Below are 23,719 nucleotides of genomic sequence, written 5' to 3'. Positions count from 1 at the left end.
CTGAACTGAGCACTGCTGTAAGAATAACATAATAAACTCTGAGTCAGGAACTCACAACAAACGCATACATATGCCGTATATATATACACACACACATGCTGAAGGCAACAGTGCAGGCAGACTAAGCCACTACATATGTTGTACAACAGAAAAATAGGAGCCGGCAAGGACACATAACGTCCCATCTACATACAACTGTCTACATACCTCTATGGAACTCCACGTCGTAACCATATATACATGTCACAATAGCATACCAAAATGAACTGCAGCCCCGAACCAAGTGGAGCGCACTGACTACTGCTGGGTGGAAGTCCTACTGAGCTGGACCGCCTCTCTGACTATCTGAACCTGCGAGCATAAACGCAGCCTCCCGAGCAATAGGGGAGTCAATACGGATAATGTAATGAGTATGTAAGGCATAGAAGTAACATAAACATAAGAATCATGAACTGAATCTGAACTCAAAAACCAACTGACTGTCTGTATGCATTTGTATGACTGAGTAACTGAAAGTATTTGCATAAATCTGTATACCCGATCCATATATCATATAATAGTGCCGAGGAACATATGGCCTGATCCATATATAATAGTGTCGAGGAACGTACGACTCGATCCATATATCATCATCATGGTGCACCAACTGATCAGGTGGTAATGCGTATATAACGCCTATCCCTTTCCCCATACCCCATATATATATATAATATACGCGTATATAATGCCTTCTGGTCACAGGTCAATGTGCATATGAATATGAATGCAATGCATAAATGAAATGAATACACAGAACTCTCGGAGTAATATGATGTCACGCTAACTCTAGTGGACAACTGCTGAGCTAACATTACTAATACATGAAATCTCAAGGCCCATGAATAGAAGGAACATAACAACAGGGGTACAAGATCATCAAAGACTGAAGTACTCCTAGTGCTTCTAAGAGTAGATTAATATGGAAGCTCGTTTACTCGGTTGTTCGTTCATATCATAGGATCATGCCAAAATGAAAGAAAGGATAGCCTTAATATACCTGGAACTTACTTGTCGACTTTCCAACCTACTTCCTATCTTTCAATCTACATAGGATCATTCGGAGTCTCGTAATCTACATATAAAACCATTCATGCGATTATTAGGCTTATCGTCATATGCTTATCTTAAGCCTTCAAATTAAACCCCTTTAGAATCTGCCAAAATTCAGGCAGCGTCTCCCCTGTTTATATCCCTAGCCCGGAATCACAATACCAACAAAACCGCAATAATAGAAACACTAATATCAACAACATCATCATCCATACCAATATACTCGATAAAACATCTATACGATTTTACCCAATTTCTCAACCAAACAATTGACTTGACAAAGCTTTAACCACCAAATCTCCATAACATAATTCATAATATCAATAATAAAGAATATCTATACCTCAATCAAGGTTTGAAGAGCTTGAAAAATTGTCTATCCTCAATAGCTTCCTTTGTTCCGTCAAGATTTGATGTGTAGAACAAGAACTACAAACTCTATATGTTTCTCGAGCCTCGTATATAGTCTCGTTACTTTAATCCACTCACAAAATGATCCCTCAATGTTCCTTGGGCCTTCTAGGTGGTTTTTGGTGAAAAGGAATGGAGAAATGAGGCTTAAAGACCAGATTTTGGTCTTACATAGGAGTTGAAGGTCGGTTAGCACCGACTTAAAATTAACCCTGCGCGATCGCGCTGGTAAATGGTACATTCGCACTGGGTTGGCTGCCACTCTTCTGCGCGTTCGCGCCCAGTGGTGGCGCGTTCGCGCAGGCCAATTCCCTGGCCTGCCAGTCAGACTTGTAATGTCCATAACTCTTTACTCTGATGTCGTATCGACGAGCGGTTTGAAGCGTTGTAAACTAGACTTCATGAACTTCCATTTAGGCTTTTGTTTCACTTCAAAATTCATCATATGCTAGAAGATATTCTTTCCTCGAGTTGGCTCATACTTTGTTGTTCAAAATAGCACTCATCTTCTTCCCAAGCCATACTAACTCAATTTCTTCAGCTTGTTTCCTTATAGGACCTCCCTGTATTCCTTATGTGCACCCTTTACTCCTAGAATATACTCAATAATACTCTGCTCCTTATCTTCCAAAGCTGGTTTACTTAGACATAGCTCAACATACTTACGTTAAAATTTGATGAAGGCTTCTCCAAAAGTACGGGGTGTAACAATTTGATTGATCTAGACATGATTGATTTTGATGTTATTATGGGCATGGATTGGTTGGCTTCTTCTTATGCTAATGTTGATTGCAGAACAAAGGTAGTTTGATTCTAGTTTCCTGACGAGCCAGTCCTAGAGTGGAAGGGTATTACCGCTTCGCCGAGGGGTAGGTTTATTTCCTACCTTAAGGCAAGAAAGATAATCAGGAAAGGTTATATTTATCACCTAGTTCGAGTTCAGGATGCGCAAGCAGATTCACCGACCCTTCAATCTGTCCCTGTGGTCAATGAATTCCTAGAGGTGTTTCCAGATGAGTTTCCAAGCATTCCGCCAGAGCGGGAGATTGATTTTACTATTGATCTATTGCCAGATACCCTGCAATATCTATTCCTCCTTATAGAATAGCACCTGCGGAGTTGAAAGAATTGAAGGAGAAATTGAGGGATTTACTCGTGAAGGGATTTATTTGGCCCAGTACATCACCATGGGGAGCGCCAGTATTATTTGTAAGAAAGAAGGATGGCTCTTTGCGAATGTGTATTGATTATCGATAATTGAATAAAGTGACTGTAAAGAATAAGTTTCCACTTCCAAGGATTGATCACTTATTTGATCAGCTGCAGGGTGCTAAATATTTCTCGAAGATATACTTGAGATCAGGGTATCATTAGGTTAGGGTGAAAGAGGAAGACATTCCGAAGAAAACATTCAGGACTAGATATGGGCACTATGAGTTCCGTGTCATGTCATTCGGGTTAACTAATGTTCCAGCTGTATTCATGGACTTGATGAATCGTGTATTCAGACCCTTCTTAGATCTGTTCGTGATTGTGTTTATAGATGATATTCTAGTTTATTCTTCGTCCGAGGCTGAACATGTAGATCATCTATGTACAGTGCTTATAATTCTTCGAGATAGAGAATTATATGCGAAGTTTTCCAAGTGTGAATTCTGGTTGAACTCCGTGGCTTTTCTTAGTCACATTAATTCAGATGAAGGCATTAGAGTGGATACTCCAAAGATTGAAGCTGTGAAGAATTGGCCAAGGCCTACGACACCAACAGAGATACATAGTTTCTTAGGCCTAGAGGGATATTATAGAAGATTTGTGGAAGGATTTTCTTCTCTTTCAGCCTCATTGACCAAGCTGACTTAAAAATCAACTAAATTCTAGTGGACAGATGCATGTGAGCGGAGTTTTTAGATATTGAAGGACAAGTTGACCTCAGCACCCATCTTGACTCTTCCAGATGGAACAGATGGCTATGTGGTATATTGTGATGCTTCAGGTATTGGATTGGGATGTGTGCTACTCCAACATGGCAAAGTTGTTGCTTATGCCTCCAGACAGCTGAAGAAGCACGATGAGAATTATCCAACCCATGATCTTGAGTTAGCTGCAGTGATCCACGCTTTGAAGATGTGTAGACACTACTTATACGGTGTTCATGTTGTTATATATACTGATCACAAGAGTCTCCAATACATCATTAAGCAGAAGGACTTGAATTTATGTCAGAGGCGATGGCTAGAGTTGCTGAAAGATTATGATGTTGATATTTTGTTCCATCTTGGGAAGGCCAATGTAGTAGCTGCCCTTAGTCGTAAATCTATGGGTAGCCTATCATATTTTCAACCAGAGAAGAGAGAACTAGTCTGCATAGTTTGTCGACTAGCTAGCCTTGGAGTTCGGCTCTTAGATTCAGGTGATGCAAGAGTAACTGTCCAAGATACAATGATGTCATCCTTGGTAGCAAAGATAAAGGAACATCAGTACGAGGATCATGTTCTAGTCCATTACCGAGATACAACACCTCAGAAAGAAAAGACACCCTTTGTGGTTACAGGGGATGGAGTACTCAGGTATCGAGGTAGATTATACATTCTTAATGTTCCAGGACGTCGTCAGCAGGTTATGGGGGAAGCACATCATTCTCGCTATTCTATTCATCCAGGCACAACAAAATTGTACCATGATCTCAAAGAAGTTTATTAGTGGGATAGTATAAAAAGAGATATAGCATAAATTGTCACTCAGTGTCCAAATTGTCAGCAAGTCAAAATAGAACACTAGAAGCTCGGGGTTTTATTACAGGCTATGGAAATTCCGACATCGAAATGGGAAGTAATCAATATGGATTTCATTACAGGTTTTCCCCGTACTCAGTGGAAGTATGATTCAATATGGCTCATAGTTGATGGGCTTACAAAGTCAGCCCATTTCCTACCTGTCAGAACAACTTATTCAGCTAAAAATTATGCGAAGCTTTATCTTAAAGAGATTGTATGACTTCATGGTGTTCCTACAACCATTATTTCAGATAGAAGAGCGCAGTTTGCAGCTAACTTCTAGAAATCTTTTCAGAATGGATTGGGGACTCAAGTGAGTCTTAGTACTGCATTTCATCGGTAGACAGATGGACAGGCGGATCGTATTATACAGACACTTGAGAACATGCTGAGAGCTTGTGTAATTGACTTTAGAGGTAATTAGGATGACCATTTGCCTCTTATTGAGTTTGCATATAATAACAGTTACCATTCTTGTATTCAGATGGCTCCTTATGAGGCTTTATATGGGCGGAGATATAGATCGCCTATAGGATGGTTCGATGTGGGGAAAAATCAGTTAGTAGGCCCAGACTTAATACAGTAAGCGGTTGACAAAGTGAAGGCGATTCAAGAAAGGTTACTAGCGACACATAGTCGACAAAAATCCTATACAGATAACCGGCGGTGCAAGTTAGAGTTTGAGGTAGGCGACTGGGTTTTCCTGAAAGTTTCACCTATGAAGGGAGTTATGCGATTTGGAAAGAAGGGTAATTTGAGCCCTCGATACATTTGGCCATATAGAATTATTTGTACAGTGGGTGAGGTAGCATATGATCTAGAACTACCTTCTTGGTTGGAGTCTGTACATCCAGTATTCCATGTGTCCATGCTTCGTAAGTGTATAGGAGATCTCTCGAGAATTGTACCGGTAGATGATATCCAGGTGACCGAGTAGTTATCATACGAAGAGGTTCCTGTGGCTATATTGGATAGACAAGTTTGTCGATTGCGAACTGCGGATGTGGCTTCCGTTAAAGTTCTGTGGAGAAATAATAGTGTTGAAGAAATGACTTGGGAAGCGGAAGAGGAAATGACGGCCAAAGACCCCTATTTATTTCCGTCATCTCAGGAGGCTCAGTCTGAGGCATCACCTTCCCCAGGTATTGATTTCATTTATAGTTATTGTGATTGGTCAAGTGAGGCCATGATGTTGTATATTTTAGCATATGGCCCTGTGTGGCATTATTTTAGGTTGCCGTGTACAGGTTGGATTGGTACATTTACAGGGGAGACTCTGCCGAAATTTTTATGGCCTATGACTTATATAAACATTCGAGGACGAATGTTTCTAAGGGGGGGAGAATGTTACGCCTCTCGTTTTCGTCGTAAGAAACCCATGGTTTCGTAGTTGAGTATGCCCTTAGAATGGAGATCCGTACCCGAGTTTTGGGATACTAAGTGTTTTACCCTGTGCACCGAAGTATAAGTACGTGTTTCTTGCAATACGACAATATCAGAAGTTAAACGAATCAAATCGACGCGAATTGGAATGACTCAGAAAATCTGCAGACACCAGTCAGCTTCGACGGGCCGTTGATCCACGCCATCAACAATGACGAAGTCTCTGAATCTGCAGGTGAAAATCGACGGACCGTCGACCCGTATCACTAGAACTTTCTAGTCCTATCTATAAATAATTAGTCCCACGACTTTATTCTTCATTTCCTCATTTGAAAACCACAGCAAACCCTTAAATATTTCCTCTCAACACTTTCTATTATATTGGAACAGGTTTAGCAAGATCCGAGCCCGTAAAACCAGAGCTAGTGAAGAAAAAGGTTATTCCTAGGGTTTCTTTGAAATTGATGAACTTGGGAATTGGAGTTAGAGTTTGATTCTTGGTATTCTAGTTCCTTCAAGGTATGTATATGATTTCTACCTTTGAGTTTGAGTTATTATCAAGAATTTTAGCGGTTTTAAGTAAAATAAATATAACTATGGAAGTGATAAGTTGAATAAGGGTTAAGGTGAAACTAAGGGCTGTTTTTGAGAGAGGATTTGAAGTAGAATTGATTATATTTTGATCTGTAAGAGTTGATATTGTTATTGTTGATGTTGTCGTTGATGTTAGAGTTCAATTGGGAGTTGAAGGATTATTATGTTTACAAAAGAGATGTTGCCCGAATTGCGTAAAGTTGTAAACTAGATTAAGGTGGGTATATAAGTACGTTCTAGTCTAATAATTGGTACTTGGTCGTGTGTGTAGATTTGTCAAGCTCGGGATAGTAGCATAACTAGCTTGAAAAGTGAATAAGGTATGTTAAGGTTGTCCCTTTTATTCTTTTGGCATGATCCTTATTATCTAAACGAACAAGTAAGCGAGCGAGTTTCAAAGAATCTACTCTTAGATGGCACACGATTCATCGTATCCTTGATTTCCTATGTTTTATGACTATGGCATCTAGAGATCTTATGTTGCCTAGAGTAGTCTAGAGCATACTTTTCAGGGGTCCTTTATGCATTTATATATATGTATAGCTATTTTCTTACACCGTGCCAATATGGCAGGGTAGCATCACTACGATGGGCGGCTTATGGATGATGATGTATGATTACACCGTGCCTATACGGCCGAGAAGCAACACTAGTGGGCGACTTATGGTATCGTCCCGAAAGCGAGATAATGATGATGATGATGATAACACCGTGCCTATATGGCCGGGCAATATACACCGTACCTATATGGTCGGGTAGTTCACTATATATATAGATGTATATAATTTTGAAAGAGAGCATGCATATCATACACTGCAGAGACATTTTCAGTTCTACAGAGTTATACATATGTTTTCAGAGATTCAGTCATATAGATGCATTCAGACAGTCAGTTGGCTTATGAGTTTCAGATTCTTGTCATGGTTTTTATGTATATGTTACTCTTATGTCTTACATACTCAGTAAATTATCCATACTGACTCCCCTATTGCTTGGGAGGCTGCGTTCATGCCCGCAGGTTCAGGGAGACAGATAGACGGTCCAGCTCAGTAGGACTCCCATCCAGCGGTGGTTAGTGCGCTCCACTTGATCCAGAGCTGTAGTATATTTTGGTATGCCATTCTTTTGGAGATATGTATATGTGTATGGGTATGACGGGGCCCTGTCCCGTCCTTTATACAGCTTTATATTCCAGTAGAGGTCTGTAGACAGTTGTATGCAGATGACATGTGATGTTGCCTTGTCGGCTCCTATTCTTTTATGTACAGTTCATGTGGCAGCCTAGTCGGCTTGCACTGTTATATTCAGTATGTATGCACATATGCACAGTTCTTGATATTATCATTTCATGAGTCAGTTTAGTCTAGATTGAGTTGCTTTTGGGCCTTTATTATGCAGTGTTATCCAGATATGAGTGTAGGGGTGTTTGGTTACTAGAGATCAGGCACTCGTCGCGGCTCATCGGTTTGGGTCGTGACATTATGGTCCTACAGTATTGTCACTGGAATATGAGGATGAGGCCATGGGGTGGGGGAAAAGTCTAGGGAGAGTAAAAGGTGAGCCTGGGCATGAACTGGAGGTAGTGATTAGTGGATCCCAGGATCCCTTTTTAGTGAGAGGAGACTCAGGAAAAAGGAGATGGGGAGGTGATGACCTCACCCTATCCTGTTTCCTTCTCAGGACCCTAGGACTGTTTTCTAATCCATTTTGACTTTCTCCTCATGGTCCTGGGACACACAAGGGTCTCAGGTGGGTTAGAAGGACTTAACTATATCTAAAAATGAGGGAAAGGGAGTACACCTAGCGTTAAATGATCAGCTGTTAGTATTTGTAAAGTCCAAGTCTTGTTTTTTTTTTTCTCTTCACCATGTCTCTTAAGTGGTTGCTTTTTTTATCTGAGGAATTGTTCTGTCTGAGTTTTATAGTTTGCACTATTTGCTTGTAAGAAGGTGGGACTGCTAAGTGTATTGGTAGTGGTCTAAGCCTACATCACAGGAAACTAAATGCCAATCTGGGCTAGCTATTTGCTTTTATGTGTGATCATGCTCCTTCTAATCTTCCTCAAATTATTCATCCATGACTTGCAACAGGGAATTTCTTCCCCTCTGTTTTTTGTTTGCTGATTCTAACCTGTCTCATTTGCGGTAATGATTGAATCCCTTTTTGGTTACCAGAACCTGATCATGCTATAGACCCACCTCCCACTCTTCTTCTTGCTTCCTGTAAAAAGGTTCTGATTGGATTAAGTAGTTGAAGGACCATTATGAAGGACTAAGATTATTTTAGGGTTGTTTGATTAACTGCTCACATAACATGCTCCCTGAAATCCCTTTCCTTTATTAAAGATTTTAAGTGTGCATCTAGATATGAGCTACACTAATCCTAATTAGCTAACATGTTTGCTATGTGCTTGGGCATGTAAAAGGGGATGTAAGTTTTAAAATTACCAGGTTTAAATGTGTGCTCCAAATCACAGGCTCTGCCAAGGTTTTTCTTTATCTGAAATATGCCTAAGGTCTCAATTGCTTATTGTGTCTTCCCTAGGCCCTTTTGCACCACTGATCTGGGGTCCTTGTAACTTGCTTATATGGTTAGTGTCATTCCTTGCTTGTCTTGGGCATCAGGCACTCTGGGAGAATGCTTTCTGTCTGCTTTGCTGAACTATCATTTGTTTACTAATTTGGCTGTGTATATCCCTTTAAGGTTGGTTTGAATGAGGCATATGGCCTGGCTTAATCTAAGAGGAATATAGACCTACCTGGGGTGAGGCTGGAAAGCCAAGGGAACCTGAATAGCTTGTAGTGGTTTAACCTGATCCATGTTGTGACAGGAATTAGTTTAGGTATCCTTGAGGATTTTAGGAAATGGTCCTGATCTTAGTACAAATGGACAGGTTTGCTTAGTTGAACATGTGCACTTGGAACCCTTTTAGATTGAATTCTAGGCTAAATAACTGCAAAGATGCAAACCTCCATGTGATCATAATGGAGGCTGGAAATGAACCAAGGCCACATAACCTAAGAAAAGCCTTTTAAAGGGGCCTTGGGGAAAGGAGAAAAAAAATACCAGGCCCAACATGGTTCATAACATTTGTCCTTCAGATAAGAGGTCTCGTGGCACTTCTGTGGTTTGTGTTCATTGCCAAGAACTTTGGAACCACTTGGATTCTTCTCCTAGGCTTAGTGAGACCCCCCAGTTTAGAGTTAGGTGTCCTAGTAAGATTGATTGTGACTTTGACTAAATGGAGAATAATTGTGCCTATGTGGTCAAGTTAGAAACAAAGTGGAAGGATTAGTAAAAGTGTAAAACTGGGTTGTCCATTTCCCTTGACCTGGTCTTGTTTACTTGTTCCTAAGAGTGCATTAGCTGCCTCTAGTTGACACTAGGTTTGGTACATAAAACTCAGACCCAGGAGGGCCTTAGTCTTCCCTATGTCTTGTCATGCCCACCTTGACTAGCTTTGTATGCATTCTCATTGAGAAGATGTCAACTGCTTTAGGTTCATTTCATGATGGCATGTTTTAGTGCTGATCTACCTCCCTGGTGTGTCACAGCTTGTGTGTTTTTTCCCATGGCTATGTGTCTTTGATTTATTATCCCTGCTCATCCCATATTTGTATACTATAATTCATGTCATCTCTCCATGATCATGCTACTTTACTCCTTGTCCCACTTATGGTCCACTGGTAGGCTGCAGTTGTGTTGATCCCCTATGACTATGTGTCTCATTCTTTGCCTCTTTGGTTCCTTTCAGTCTGCTTTGGGCCTATTTCATGAGTGTGTGTTCAGCCATGGTTTTTGCTACCGTAAGTACATAAATTTTATTGCTCTGGTTATTGATTTGCATTGTGTTGTGAACCTGGACAGTAATGTGATGTTTTATCCTGGAATCTGCTTATATTTTTTGGGCCAAATTGGTATGGGACAAGGTAATTTGAGGTGAGGTCTAGTCTGACCCTTCCCTGGTGACCAGCCATGCCTGAGGTTCATGAAACCCTTGGAACTTGTGCGGCATCGGGAATACGAAAGCGACGACTCTCCCTTAGTCCTTGTTACCAAAGACCTGGCAACAGGCCTTGTGGTATACATGTATAAGCATTTAGCATAGCTGCCTTACTTCATTGACTTGTAGAACCTGTTTGGTATATATGTACATATTTGATAATGTATTGCCTTCTTCTTTTTTTCAAGTATAATCGTGATAAGTTCAGAAAATTATAAACTAATTGGTTCCCTTTTTTCTTTTATCCCTCACCACATGACCACTCTGGTCGCGTAAGCCTGCCTATTGGGCCCCAGGCCCAATAAGGAAAATTCTTTCCTCAAAGATATTTAGTCCGCGAAGAAGAATTAAATAGCTTGGCGCGCAGAAGGCCCAGCCATGGGTGAAAATGGTCGGCTAGGGGCTTGGTACGCCCCTAGTCTTTCCATTTCCTTATTTGCTTCTTGCTTTTCCTTCATTTTGAGCTTCTATGTATTTGTAAACTTGTAAAAACTCATGTCATAGTGGAATCCTTATTGTGTGAACTAGTAGTCTTAAGACAAAAGTACTTATGACGTTTAGATTGACTCTAAGTCCCCAAAACCATTTTTCAAACCCAGATTTAGCCTAACGATATTGACAACTTAAATAGAGGATCAGTTAAACTATTTGACACGGTTTAAATTTAAAAACAAGAACAAAAGGAGTATTTCAAAACCACAAATGTCGCGATATTGTTAAAGAAAAAACAGACTGGTTTTCAAAAGCTGAAGCATATTTTAGTAAAGAACGAATCAAGTTTTGTTTTCAAACTTAGGCTAAAAAATAAGTGTTTTTTTGGATCAAACATAATGACAAACCTGGTATGTATTGGGGCCAAAACCCCACTAATTTTAGCAAAATAAAGCCAAGAACTGGCCAATTTGTTCACAAAGCATAAAAAGGATTTTGGGCCAAAGCCCATTCACGTATAAAAAGGGATATGGGCGTCTCAAAAATCTTTAAACCAAAGGGCTCATTTTGGCCAAAAAAAGGGCAGACTTCTTCAGAAAAAAAGAAAAGGAATTATAGTGTTGGATACAAAACCCAAATACGGGATAAATTTCATAACTTGTCATATAATAACGTATTTCCTAAAACAAAACCTTTGTATGTATGAGTTCCTGGCTAGAAGCATTCTAAACCTACTATATGGATCGAGCCAAATAAAGTATGAGTTAAGTATGGAAAAATTGGACATTCAAAACATAATAATTTGCATATTTTCAAATAACGTGATAACTTTATTTTCCAAACGGAATCCATCCTCCCTATATACAAAAAAGAGGAATTGTTTTACCCGGATATCATAAGATCCAAATTTAGGTACCCTATATAAAGGGACATACTCAAATTCTTTTTTTTCAAAAAAATGATATGCAATGACAAGATTTTTGCGAGAATAAACACTAAATAGACAGTTCATGCAAATACTCATATATCACTACAAGAAAAATGGCTATTAGGGACGAGAAAAATGGTCCCAAAAAGTCATATTCTGGTCCCTAAAAGTCAATGGCGACAGGAAAAAATTGGTCGCCACCCGTCGCTATAGGCTCCGCCGCTAAAGGTCTATAGCGACGAGATTTAATATCTGGTCCTTAAAGGGTTTTTGCGACCAGTAAAATTCTGGCCCCTACTACACTATTTAAGGACCATATTTGTGGTCCCTAAACACATAGATCAATTGATGCTTAAACTATTCAGGGACAAGCTCAACTGGTCTTTAAAGGTCCTTTGCAACAAATGATATGGTCCCCAAAAATTAAAGCAATTGCTGGTCCTAAAATGTGGCAGCTTAATAATGCATGCTCTTTTATTGTCAAGTTCATTTAAGATATTATACAATTTGTAATACAGATAATTAAATGCATATAAACAAAATTATCACTAATATTAATTAGAAACACTAATTAACATCTCACTAATACCATTGTTTACAAAAAATATATAAGTCACAATACTATGCACAACTCATTAGCCGACAAAGGCTAATGTCTGTAGTAATAATGTTTTGTCTAACAATCATAGCAAAACGATAACAAATTTGCCAACTTGTTCAAAATCTTTAGAATTGCATCATGACTTGTAAACTAAACTCCAAATCCTGTAACATGTATAAAATAAAAAAATTTCAGAAAAAAGAAATATGTGCACAACCAAATCACCCAAAATTTCAGTTCATAAAAAATATGAGTGCATTCTAGATTCAGTTCCTAATTACTCTACCATCTACTTGGACAAAAATATGCTGGTACTATGCTAGTAATGCTTACTTCTGCACGTAATTGTAAAAACTTCCTAATAAGTAGAAGATTAGTTTAGAAATAAGCTTCATTGATTCAAGAAGCAGCTTCCATCCTCATGATATTTTAGCTTCCATGTTGAAATAAGAACACTAGATAATGTGCAGAGGTAACGTGAATTTATGAAGAAACCAGCAGACTCAAAAGTACATGTTTCAAAATGAAGGAATTATCTCTTCAAGAAAATGGAGCATAATGAAGGAACTATATCTTAAGGATTTGCATGTCCTTGAGAACTGTAAGTGCATAAAAATAGCAAGTTAATCACCATCATTATAATATAAAATTTCAAAACTTACCAAGGCTTGGAAAACAAGAGAACTGGTGTAGGGGTTCCTATACTTTGTAAAGGTTCATATTTCAAAGTACTACCAGCGAATGTTGAATTATGGCAAAATTATAGCAAAATCGCATTAAGGCTGACCCTTTCCTGACAATTACCGAAGCTAATCACGAATCAATCAGAAATTTTGACGTTTCAAGAAATTCAAGAATAACAAAGTATCGTGGAGAAATTTACAAGCACTTCACTTTTAGAGACTAAAAAGGGTAGGATGCAGTGACATCAATAATGTACCATCACAGTATCAGTTTCTTACTTGCTTACGCATATTGTCTTCAGATAATAGACAACCATTCTACATTGTGCATGTTCAAGAAGAATCAATCACCCATCATACGTAGATAGTAGCCTTAAGAGGCTTGGTTTTCAGTTATGCCTTGTTTTATTGTAAAACTCTTACTGTTTTTGCTGATTCTTTTTTTGTTTTTAAAGAGCCTCTCTCAATGAGTCTATGTTCATAATATAACAAGTCTAATGAAATTCACATTCAACAAGTTCTTTAATTCCATACAACACAATTTTTCACTTCAAAAGAATCACAAAAGTGATGTCCCAAACATTCTAGAGAGCATTCAGAAGACAAAATAGGAAGATAAATTGATCTGAAGAAACAGAATCCTGGGAGTGGCAACAGTAAATAGAAGAAATTACAGTAGCACCAAGAAGATGTAGAAGAATCTTTTTTTTTCCCTCTGCAACCATAGTTTTCTTCTTCTTTGGGCCTTTTAACAAATACAGTGTTGTCTAATGTATCACATGACACTGATAAGCTTTTACTAATACTCAAGATTTGAGAAGTAGCAGCAACTTGGTTTTGTGTACTCTCTTCAAAAAGAGTAAAGGGCTATTAACATAAAGAAGACAAAAAAAAAATCCCTAACCAGTTTATACTATAGTATCAATTCCAACACACAACATGAAAACATATGCTAACAAACCATATACAAATCGGATACGCTAGACCTAACGTTAAGGTAAGAGTATGATATCTACTGAGGAAAGATGTAACATTTTATCGATTAACCTATGAATTCACTAATAACTTTCCCCTAAAAACACGTCTCTTGACAAATAGATTGCAATTACAACTTCTAGAGCTAGTTATTCTTGAGCAATCACCTTATATATAAATGCTAAACTTTCTTGGGTATACCTGATTCTTTTAATTATAAACTAAGATGGAGCTGATTCAAACAGATGAACCTCAGTTTGTAACAAAACCAAGATGTCATAAAAAGGTGAGTGCGCACATTCTAAACCATGAATACATGTGGAAAAAAATGGAAAACAATTCCTCAAAAGGGAGAATCTATACACAACTACAAAGAAGAAGAAGAAGAAGAACGACAATGGGAAGTTTTAAGTTCAATCTACTCTAGCTGTCAAACCACAAATTAAAGGAAAGACAACATAATTTTTACCGACGAATATGTTAAAATGAAGATGCCAATCCAAATACGATGTTAGACAAAGGTAGCTTCATATATTTCAATTTATCCCCGGCCATACATATATTCAAAACTCCATGACCCTTCACTGCCTTCAGGCACATTAACTTAAAAACACAATGGCATTACATAAATCCACTAGAATAACACTAATTGTACAACTAATAATACAATTTATTTAGTCCCTTCATTTTCTCTTGTAGTCACTTTCGAATCACATAATGAAATTGTTAGTCGTATTTTGGTGAATATCTCTAAGTTATGCTACTTCTCATCACCATGTACCAGTAATATAGTAATCAAATTATTAACTTTTGAAAGAATATATAATGCAAATAAAAAGTGCCAACCTCATATGAGTTTAGATTCAATGGACTTGCCGTTTCTAAAGAAATAAACTCTCTTGGACAATTCATCTAAATTATGGCTAGATGCTTCTGCTTCTGCATGCCGAGAGAAAGAAAAGGAAATTACATAGTTTACTTATCTAACACAAAAACTGTTCAAGCTATAAGGAGAAATTATAGAGCAAGAAGTTATGCTAACTGAAAAAAGGAAAAATAAATGTCAGATACAAAAATGTCATTATCATCAACCTAATCAAGCTGTAGAGGTAATTTTATAACAATCAACCAGTGGAAATTCTCAGCAGCAATAACCAGTGGCAATTCTCTGCAGCAATATATGAAGCAGTATCTCCCTCCTTATTTTGATGACATAACAAATTTTGTATGCCTGTGTTATCAAATTTCTAAACCTTTTTAGAAAACCACCCCATTGTGAGATATCGACTGTTATGATCCCTGGTGTGATTCATTTAAGTAGTTGACATCAAATACTTAACCTTCATCCAATGTTTTCTAACATCTAATACGTAGATATTCAAGAACCTTTTACGAAATAGGGAACCAAAATAACAGATTTCGTTCTATTACACTACTTCTCTATTATACTTTCATGCTACTTTGTTAATCATTAAGTCACTATGAAATATGTGCATGAGGTGGTTCTAAACTACCTGGGAACACCTAACAATTTATGATATTTTAGCTTTTGGTCTTTGCACAAAATTTTCAATTTTTTTATAAAGTATCTGCACTACATGCAAATCTTGAAGAAATAGAAATTTATAATTTCCTTGATTCTGAACTTCTACATACAAATTACCCATCCTTGTCCTTTCCCACCACCGATATTATTATGCAAATTATGCCTATAGATCATAGTCTTTTCAAGAGAAAAATAAGAATAGCTTTATGGCCAATGGTATCTATTAAGTCTATCAATAGAGGTGATCTACAAGCTTATTCGACAAAACTTTCTCTAATCTAGCAGTTTGGCAAATATACCAGTAGTACGTAATCCTCGACTTGTTTCTATAGAAAATTTACCTTTGTAGAGCCCTATGAATACTCTCTTTTAGAAACAGGATTTTAATACCTGCTGTCTTGAGATTAGTGTGGAAACGATAATATACTATAACTTGCTAAACATGTTATAGCACTCTTATTTAGGAGTATTTGAAAGTGAAGTTTCTTTGTTACCGAAAGATCTACTATTAACCACAAACACCTAGATTTATCGAAGTTAACAGATTACCAGATAATGAGAATAAGTTATTGAATTTATAAATAACAGAATAACAATTCTTCTTATTTCAGTCATTAGTATAAGGTTAGTTGCAAAATTTTAAATGTGAAAGCATTGGACTAGAACCATATTTATAAATCTTACTCAAGAAAAATACAATCATATACATATATTTCAATGAAAATCAATTGAGGACTCAGCATGTGCGCACATATAGTCATTGTGAGCAGAGGTTACCATCCAATACAGAGCAAATTCTACAGTTCCATAACTATAGAAAAAGTAACCAGAAGAAGAATACTCACTTTACACACAAGAGAGGATAAGAGGTTTCTTTTTCGTAATTTACTGTATATCATTTTAAATTTTCACCGTGGAAGAATCAAATCACGCCACAAAAGAAATTGTACAAAAAAACATAGAGAAGCATGCACTCGATTCATAATCTGTACGACATGACCTATTCATCTCATTTGGCCATCAAGAAATTAAATCATATGGTTTGGTTCATCATCATTAATTGGTAACATGTAATTTGGTTGAAAAAAATTTGTCACTAATATTTGATGATTTATTTTGGTAGAGAAATACAAACAAGATTATAAAAGGCAAAAATAAAGTAGTGAAGCCGAAAAGATATTTCACATGAAAAAACCTCTCTTCGCTTTAACATAACAACAAGAAATCTCAAAACAAACTATAATGGAAGAATTCCTAAAGAAACCACCAGAATCCATAACTTCTACTCCTTCCGGTCCAAAACAATTGATGTTTCAGGCTTGGGTATATTGATTAAGAAATTCAGTTACCCCAAAAAATTAAAAGAACTTTTGATTAAAATACTATGATTTGTTTTCTTCATAGGATTGTAATGTGTTTAGGGTAAATTTGTGAAAATAAATTAAATACCTTCCTAGTTTTTTGAAACATCAATTAGTTTGGATAAAATTTTAGAGATTGAAACATCAAATATTTTGAATTGGATAGCATAATTTGTGAGTCATAAGATATTTCAGCGGGTAATATTTTTTTGGTAAATAGACAGAAGTGAACTTACACGCCTATAAATATCGCAAATGATCTAAGGGGAAAAATAGTGGAAGTGTTGAAATTCTGGCATCAAATACATAAAAGAGAGCAATTGAGAAAAGAGATAACTAAGCAGTGCCAATCTTTGCCAAGTGCATACTGTGGATGTGCAAAGACGTGACTATACAACTTTGTTATTATGTTGTTTCTTTGCGTTAGATTTTTTTTTTTAATAAGTAGGTTAGTTAGGTTTTTAGGAGGGGTATTTACGTAATTTAAGTTTTAAGTTAGAGAGTTCATGTATAATATAGATTGTAGTGACATTCCTCAGTTAGTAGCCTAGTAAGATAAAGTAATCGTAAAGACACGCGTTTGAGGCTTGACGAAGAGCCTCACTTAAATTTGCTACGATCTTAACTTAAAGTAACTTCAAAAAATCCATGACTTCAAAAATCAACTACCAGAGGTAAAGGCAAATTTCATCCAAAAGAAACACTTCCTACTAGGATTTTCACCTGCAATACAATGAAGCAAGGGACATACCGTTCTTCTCCAGTGCGATAACAAGCAAGTTCATAGCTACCTTTATCAATATTCTACCACAAACATGTTTCAAATCAAAACTCGAAGTTTACGAAGAATATCTTCAAGACAACACAATCATAGAGTACAAACAATCACTTAGCATACCCAAATTAAAAGAGGAAGACAGGAACCTTAATGGCATGGGAATCATGAAACAAAGCTTTATGAGTCTTCAAATCCATTCGGATAGTTTATTTGCAAGAAATGAGTAAAAATTCATAAAAATCTTCAATTTCCTTTTGCATATTAACATCGTCCAAGAAAACAAGATAGAGTAAAGAACACGTGGTCAAATACATACCTGGTTGATACTTAACTTCCAATCACCATTGAAGAATAGCTTCAAAACTACAAAATGACCCAAAAATTAGCAAACACAGCTAGGCGCAAAGCCCAAAAATTCTAGACCAAGAATCTGTTTTCTGGTTTATCTATTGTATTAAGCAAAACTCATTTCAAAAGATTAAAATCAAACAAAACACAGATGCTAAAAACTGAAGAAAAAAATTTCAATTCCAAAATCCCAGTCCAAGAATCTATTTTTTCTGGTTTATCTACTGTATTAAGCAAAGCACATTTCAAAATCCCAGACCAAGAATCGATTTTTCTGGTTTATCTACTGTATTAAGCAAAACCCATTTCAAAAGATCAAAATAAAACAAAATCCAGATGCTAAGAACTGGAAAAAAAAAGTTTACAATTCCAAATGAAACGCAATCAAAGGGTATTGAAATTGAAAATGAAATGGGTATTAAAGAAAAAGAAAATATGGAAGAAAGGGAATTATAATACCAAACAGTTGTAGTCCAAGAATCTATTAAGCAAAGCCCCTTTCAGAAAATAAAGATAAAACAAAACCCAGATGCTAAAATCTGGCAAGAAAAACTCAAATTTTGATTCAAAATGGAACGAAATCAAAGGTAATGAAAATTGAAATTGCAATTGAAATGGGTATTCATAAAAAAGATAATATGAAAAAGGGGGAATTTTAATACCAAACTTAAGGGAGAGTTTTGGAATTAGGTTCGGACAAAAATCACCTAGCATCCACAAACTCCAGGAAATCGAAGTTCAGATATGTGATGCGTAATTGTTCTTTGACGTAATAGTTTTCTTGATGAAGTTAGGTTTAGAAATTTTAGGTTAAGGGATTTTGGGAGATGGAGTTGTGTTTTAAAACTAAAGAACCCATTATTTATTTATTCTTTCTAGGAGCCAAATTTTATGTTGGTGCTTAGTCCCGCTTGGTTTTTTGGCACTAGGGACCAGTTATTGATCATATTAGGGAACATTTTCACTTCCTTCGTTAAAAGTTCGAGAGTTAGAGGACTAGCAAAAAATTTGGTCCTTATAAGTATGCTTTTAGGGACTAGATTTTTAACTCGTCGCTAAATGTTGGTCGCTGATAAGCCTTTTTGTTGTAGTGTATTGGAATTCGAAGGTCAACCGTATAGTACGGATCCTTAATACTGGGGTGCCTAACACCTTCCCTAGGGGATCACGGAACCCTTACCTAGAACTCTGGATTACGAAGGATTTTTCGCTGTATTTGAATAAACCCTTCACCTACTGTTTTCCTAATTTTCTAAAAATTAGCTGGCGACTATTTTCAAAACAAAAGTCCGAAAGAGCACCAACGAGTTCGTAGTAGCTTTTATGCCTTAACCCGCGTAAAAAGCAAACCGTTACACTCTATGTGTTTGGTATACCTACGATATGTAAATTAGAAAATCACTGTAGCTACGAAATATAAATGAATTAAATAATAGTTAATATCAATAAATACCTCTTAGAGATAGCTATCACAAGTAAATATTTCTTTAATTTAATCCATATTTGTTGGACTTAAATAATTAACCCAATTATATTAGCCCATCATCAAAGCCCAAAGATCTATGAATTAGCCTATATCCTAAATATAATATAAATTATTTTAATGATTTAAATCTGATAAAATATAAGTGATTACAATTACAATTTGGAAAATCTTAAAAGAAAATCTTCAACCCATTTTTCAAGAATTGCAGTACTTGCCTTGTCTAACATTCAAGCACTATCTTTATTCCATAAGTTGCTTTCTTATTGTTCTTGCTTTAAAGCAAGGACATACTATTATGGGCCAAGTTAGAGCATGATCCTCCTAACAAGATTTCTGGTATATTCCTATTTTAGAAGCTAAGTGATACAATGGTGGCTCAGCTTTGAGTAGAAGGAGCGTCATGTTCCCTGTATATTTTAACGAGATTAAGTTGGAGTAATAAAGAAGCAAAAGTTAGAATAAAATAAACCTTATTAAAGCATTCAAGTTCTTGATGAACATTCAATTTCAGCTAGTTTCACATGCATATCTCTAAATATGCATATGCTATGGGTATGTTTAGTCAGGGCCAAATCGAAAATTTAAATTTGATGGGTTCATCTTTTAGTGTGTTTAACACATTGTACTTTTGAAATTATCAATTCAGAATTTGGTATATTTGCTGAAATTCTTATGATGTTTTACATATATATGTGCTCAGCAGGTTGCATTAATTAAATTTCTTACATTTTACGGTGACCTACTTTGTTGGAGGAAGTTAAACAACATTCCAACTGACCGTTATATTTGCACAAATTAAAAGCCCACTATATCAATTCTTTAGATCAACAAAGTAGTAAGGTGAGGAACCAGTAGAAGGCAAAGCCAGGGTTTGATAATAAAGAGCTAACAGATGAGAAACTGGTTCAAAAGAAAGAAGAAAAGCACGGACAAGATGGATAGCATAGCAAAAAGATGGAAGCTTCTAAGTGGGAAGAACAACTGGGAAGGCCTTCTGGATCCTTTAGACCATGACCTACGCCGATACATCATTCACTATGGAGAAATGGCTCAAGCAAGTTATGACAACTTCAATTCTGACAGGGCTTCAAAAAATGCAGGGAATTTTCGATATTCCAAGAATCACCTCTTTGCAAAAGTGGGGCTCGAGAAAGGCAATCTATTCAAGTATCGCGTAACAAAATATTTGTACGCAACATCTTCAATTCAGGTTCTCTTGAATTTTGTGACAATTTCATCTAAAAAGTTAAACTATATGAAATAGAACATATTATTTAATTACTTAATTATATCTTCAAGCCAGGTTCCTGAAGCCTTTATCGTAAAATCATTATCAAGGGAGTCATGGAGCAAGGAATCAAATTGGATCGGTTTTATTGCCGTGGTCACGGATGAGGGAAAAACTATATTAGGAAGAAGAGAAATTCTTATTTCTTGGAGAGGAACTGTTCAAACTTTGGATTGGGTGGATGATCTTGATTGTTTTCAAGTCCCAGCACCCAAAATCTTCAGAGGTAACACTGACCCTGAAGTTCACCGAGGGTGGTACTCCATTTACACTTCAGATGATGCACGGTCACCCTTAAATAAGACAAGTGCCAGAGACCAGGTAAAAATGTTGAGTTTGAATACTTCCTGCTACTTTACAAAAAAAAATCAATACTCTCTACGTTTTAAATTATACGAACATGTTAGACTGGTCACATAAGTTAAGAACGAAACAATTTTTTTGTGACATATGTATCAAAAGTATCTTTGGAAATTGTGGTCTTAATTAGCCTTTTACTATTGTACGTCCTTCACTTTTAAATAGTTCGATTTTACACATGTAATATATTTGACTTGTTGTGACAGGTAATTTGATATCCGCTATTGGTCTCGCTTTTTATAAATGATTAACTAATTACAACATTTTCAAGTGATTTGACAGTGAAAAAATAGGATATAGAAGATATATAAACTGATTTAATTCTTATATTTCTTATTAGGTTCTTGAGGAAGTAACGAGATTGGTAGAAGAGTACAAACATGAGGAAATCAGCATAACAATAACAGGTCATAGCATGGGAGCAGCAGTTGGAACACTTAACGCAATTGACATAGTTGCGAATGGATTCAACAAGCCTAGAGACAAAGGGATGACCAGTGGTTGTCTAGTGACAGCTTTTCTATTTGCAAGTCCCCGAGTTGGAGATTCAAATTTCAGGAATGCATTTTCCAAGCTGGAAAATCTTCGGATTTTACGTGTTAGCAATGCCTTTGACATCATTCCAAATTATCCCATGGTAGATTATTCAGAAATCGGGGTCGAATTAGCCATTGACACCACAAAATCGAACTATTTAAAAGTACCCGGAGATGTAAGAAGCTGGCACAGCTTGGAAGCTCATATGCATGGAGTTGCTGGATTCCAAGGGGCTAAAGGTGGATTTAAGCTTGAAGTACAACGTGATATTTCACTTGTTAATAAGCATTTAGATGCATTGAAGGATGAATATTGTGTACCAAGTTCTTGGTGGGTTGAGAAGAATAATGGAATGGTCCAACAGGATGATGGATCCTGGAATTTGATGGATCATGAGGATGACGATGATTCTACTTATACTTAAATATGGACATTTCTTTCTCTGTCTGTTTTCTTTATTTCTCCGTCGTTTTTTTTGTATTAACAAGGATGAAACGTATTCGAGTGCTGACAATGCTATAACAAGTTGGATAAAGTTGTATCTGTAAGTATTTAATTTTATATGGTGAAAATTCAGAAAATAATTTGAACTATTTTTGAAATTAAAAATTAGTCCAAATAAATGTGAATCTAATAAAAAGTCCAAATTCATGGAGCTAGTCGATTTTACTGGGCTAGAAATGACGAGTCTATTGTATTAGCACAACGTCCGTTGAATGTTATCTTATCCTAAAGGTCCAAATTTGTGTCATGTAGCGCGCCAAGTCAAAAGAGAGAGCCAATAGGATAAACCAACATGCTAAATGATGTGGCATGCTAAGTCAAATCAAATGACAAATGAGAATATATCATGTGTACAAGTTATAACATGTTTTGGCTAATCAAATGCGGCCTTTTTCACTCCTTCTATCTAATTGGTTGGTGATTCAAATGGACCAATCAATAAATCCATGAAAAAAAAAGGTGTCTCCAATACTGTTCTTAAGTTGTAATAGGTAGATTTCGTGTGATCCAAAACTATATCTTGGTTACATGCATAGTGATTGTAGTAGGTCTTGTTTTGTAATTACAAAGGCAATTCTTTGGGTGGGTAGAGTCATTGAAGAAGAGTTGGAGAGAGCACCAACAACATCAGTCGCTGGCCGTGATTGTGAGATTCCAAGCGCAATCGTGAGGAAGAGTGACACAGGCAATCCCGCAGTCGCGAGCCACAATACCGCGATCTCAAAGGAGACCTTTCACTGGAGCTATGATCACGAGATCTCATTCGCTAATGCGAATATGCCTTATACACAGAAGGTCGCATTTGCGACCTTCCTTGTTAGCGATCGGGAACACTACCTGGCAGACCAACTTTGACTAGCAGTGGCTAATATGTTGCCAGATATTTGTTGTTTTTCTTAGTTCTAGCATAAATACTACATTCTTTCCTTAGATTATGTTGATGAATGGTGTTGAACATTGTGACCTTAAGGGTGAACTTGTTGTATTTCAACTTGCCCTAGAGTTTGCAACAAATAATCATTCCTTTTGAGTATTCTAATAATATAAGTGCCTTTAACTGATTGCATAGAAGGCGATTGCATATTTAATCTTAATTATTATCTTGAACTCATCAATATTTGTACCCAATTTCCATCTTTATTTCGTTTTTCAATTTCAATTCCCTGTTCTTACTAACTGATTGTTATCAAATCGCTTGCCGATATAAAATACTAACAACTTGATCTGAACTTTCGGATTGGTTCCTAAGACTACTTCCAAGTAGTTCAATATGTTCACTTGAAAGCGGAAGCAAGCCAACCGTAAATTTCAATAGGAGACCTGGCCTCCCAAAAGCTTGCCTAACCAGGTCATTAAAAGTTGTGTTGTTACTTAATAAAAGCCTTCCGATTACATACAGAGTTCATAAAGGCTTTCAGATCCGAACATTCAACACAAGGGTTTTGGTAAGTGGTGCTGAATATAGCTTTAAAGATGGTATTGGCAATACCAGGTAATTGCAAACCTAGAAATTATAACCAATGTTGATATGGGATACTTAATTGGTCATATATTAAACAACCCTTAAATAATATTGTGAACAGCTATGAATTTGAACTACAACCAGATTCCACAAAAACCCAAAGGTAAACCGTTTCT

At 36.6% G+C, this 23,719-nt stretch overlaps 1 protein-coding gene and 1 long non-coding RNA gene across 2 annotated transcripts; one reads left to right on the top strand and one right to left on the bottom strand.

The window, feature by feature from the left end:
• Positions 1–12,173: 12,173 nt before the first annotated feature.
• Positions 12,174–18,816, bottom strand: LOC132623826 (uncharacterized). Its single transcript, XR_009576438.1, has 4 exons — positions 18,569–18,816; positions 17,875–17,921; positions 14,720–14,812; positions 12,174–12,379 (listed from the first exon to the last, which is right to left on the bottom strand). It is a non-coding gene; the product is annotated as an uncharacterized LOC132623826 (long non-coding RNA).
• Positions 18,817–19,819: 1,003 nt separating this feature from the next.
• LOC132623825 (phospholipase A1-II 1-like) lies at positions 19,820–22,168 on the top strand. Its single transcript, XM_060338642.1, has 3 exons — positions 19,820–20,602; positions 20,696–21,001; positions 21,381–22,168. Exons 1-3 carry the CDS (start codon positions 20,285–20,287, stop codon positions 21,999–22,001), a joined length of 1,245 nt encoding a protein of 414 aa, XP_060194625.1. The 5' UTR covers positions 19,820–20,284; the 3' UTR covers positions 22,002–22,168.
• The last annotated feature ends 1,551 nt before the right edge of the window (positions 22,169–23,719 follow it).

The sequence above is a fragment of the Lycium barbarum genome, chromosome 12 (genome assembly GCF_019175385.1).
Source record: "Lycium barbarum isolate Lr01 chromosome 12, ASM1917538v2, whole genome shotgun sequence".
Lineage (NCBI taxonomy): Eukaryota > Viridiplantae > Streptophyta > Magnoliopsida > Solanales > Solanaceae > Lycium > Lycium barbarum.
The sequence above is the reverse complement of the archived record's forward strand: the minus strand, read 5'-3'. Positions and strand labels throughout refer to the sequence as shown.

What these genes read in the sequence shown, in the direction of transcription:
- LOC132623825 (XM_060338642.1), top strand. Translation starts at nt 20,285, where the DNA reads ATGAGAAACTGGTTCAAAAGAAAGAAGAAAAGCACGGACAAGATGGAT. An exon ending in ACGCAACATCTTCAATTCAG is followed by an intron (nt 20,603 to 20,695) that starts GTTCTCTTGAAT and finishes TCTTCAAGCCAG; the next exon opens with GTTCCTGAAGCCTTTATCGT. An exon ending in AGACAAGTGCCAGAGACCAG is followed by an intron (nt 21,002 to 21,380) that starts GTAAAAATGTTG and finishes ATTTCTTATTAG; the next exon opens with GTTCTTGAGGAAGTAACGAG.